Source organism: Opisthorchis viverrini (genome assembly GCF_000715545.1).
Source record: "Opisthorchis viverrini unplaced genomic scaffold opera_v5_104, whole genome shotgun sequence".
NCBI lineage: Eukaryota > Metazoa > Platyhelminthes > Trematoda > Opisthorchiida > Opisthorchiidae > Opisthorchis > Opisthorchis viverrini.
In genome coordinates this window covers 392,632-393,031 of record NW_008751762.1, presented here as the reverse complement: position 1 = coordinate 393,031, position 400 = coordinate 392,632, and the positions used below count along the sequence as shown (strand labels likewise).

Genomic DNA, 400 nt, shown 5'->3' with positions numbered 1-400 from the left:
CGTAAGTAAGAATTAGGTCCCCTCGGAGGCGACGGTGCTCCAGGGGAATGAGATCGAGCATCGGGAGATGCGTTTCGTAGTCCATGAATTTGAGGCCAGCAAAACTTCTCGTGGCGCCTCGCTGGGTACGCTCAATGAGGGTGACGTCTTTCGTGCGTCCTGAGTAGATAACTTGGCTGGCGTGTTCTCCCTGCGAGTATTACGGGGGAAGGTTCTTCAGATCATCCGTGAAGTGACGAATGCTTATTGGGCCGATTTCTCATGGTATAATGAGATGGACAAGTTTGAGGAGACCCAGATACCCAAATCCTTTTCGGCCTCTATCATCATGATGTTTTCTGGTCATTTTTCGCCCTGCATAAAGAAGTCGTTCGCTGAGTCTTCTCCAAATGACATATGA

The 400-nt window shown here is 49.5% G+C and overlaps 2 protein-coding genes across 2 annotated transcripts in view; one reads left to right on the top strand and one right to left on the bottom strand.

Annotated features, from left to right (window-relative positions):
* The window catches only part of T265_05550 (hypothetical protein), a gene marked incomplete at both ends in the record, with an annotated part of 4,455 nt that extends 4,125 nt beyond the window's left edge, over positions 1-330 (bottom strand). The window contains 2 exons of the mRNA XM_009170591.1: positions 34-214; positions 281-330. Coding sequence (XP_009168855.1) covers positions 34-214; positions 281-330 — 231 coding nt within the window. The remainder of the gene's footprint in view (positions 1-33; positions 215-280) is intronic.
* The window catches only part of T265_05551 (hypothetical protein), a gene marked incomplete at both ends in the record, with an annotated part of 4,541 nt that extends 4,141 nt beyond the window's left edge, over positions 1-400 (top strand). The window contains 2 exon segments of the mRNA XM_009170592.1: positions 29-152; positions 168-400. Of these exon segments, the coding sequence (XP_009168856.1) occupies positions 29-152; positions 168-400 (357 nt within the window).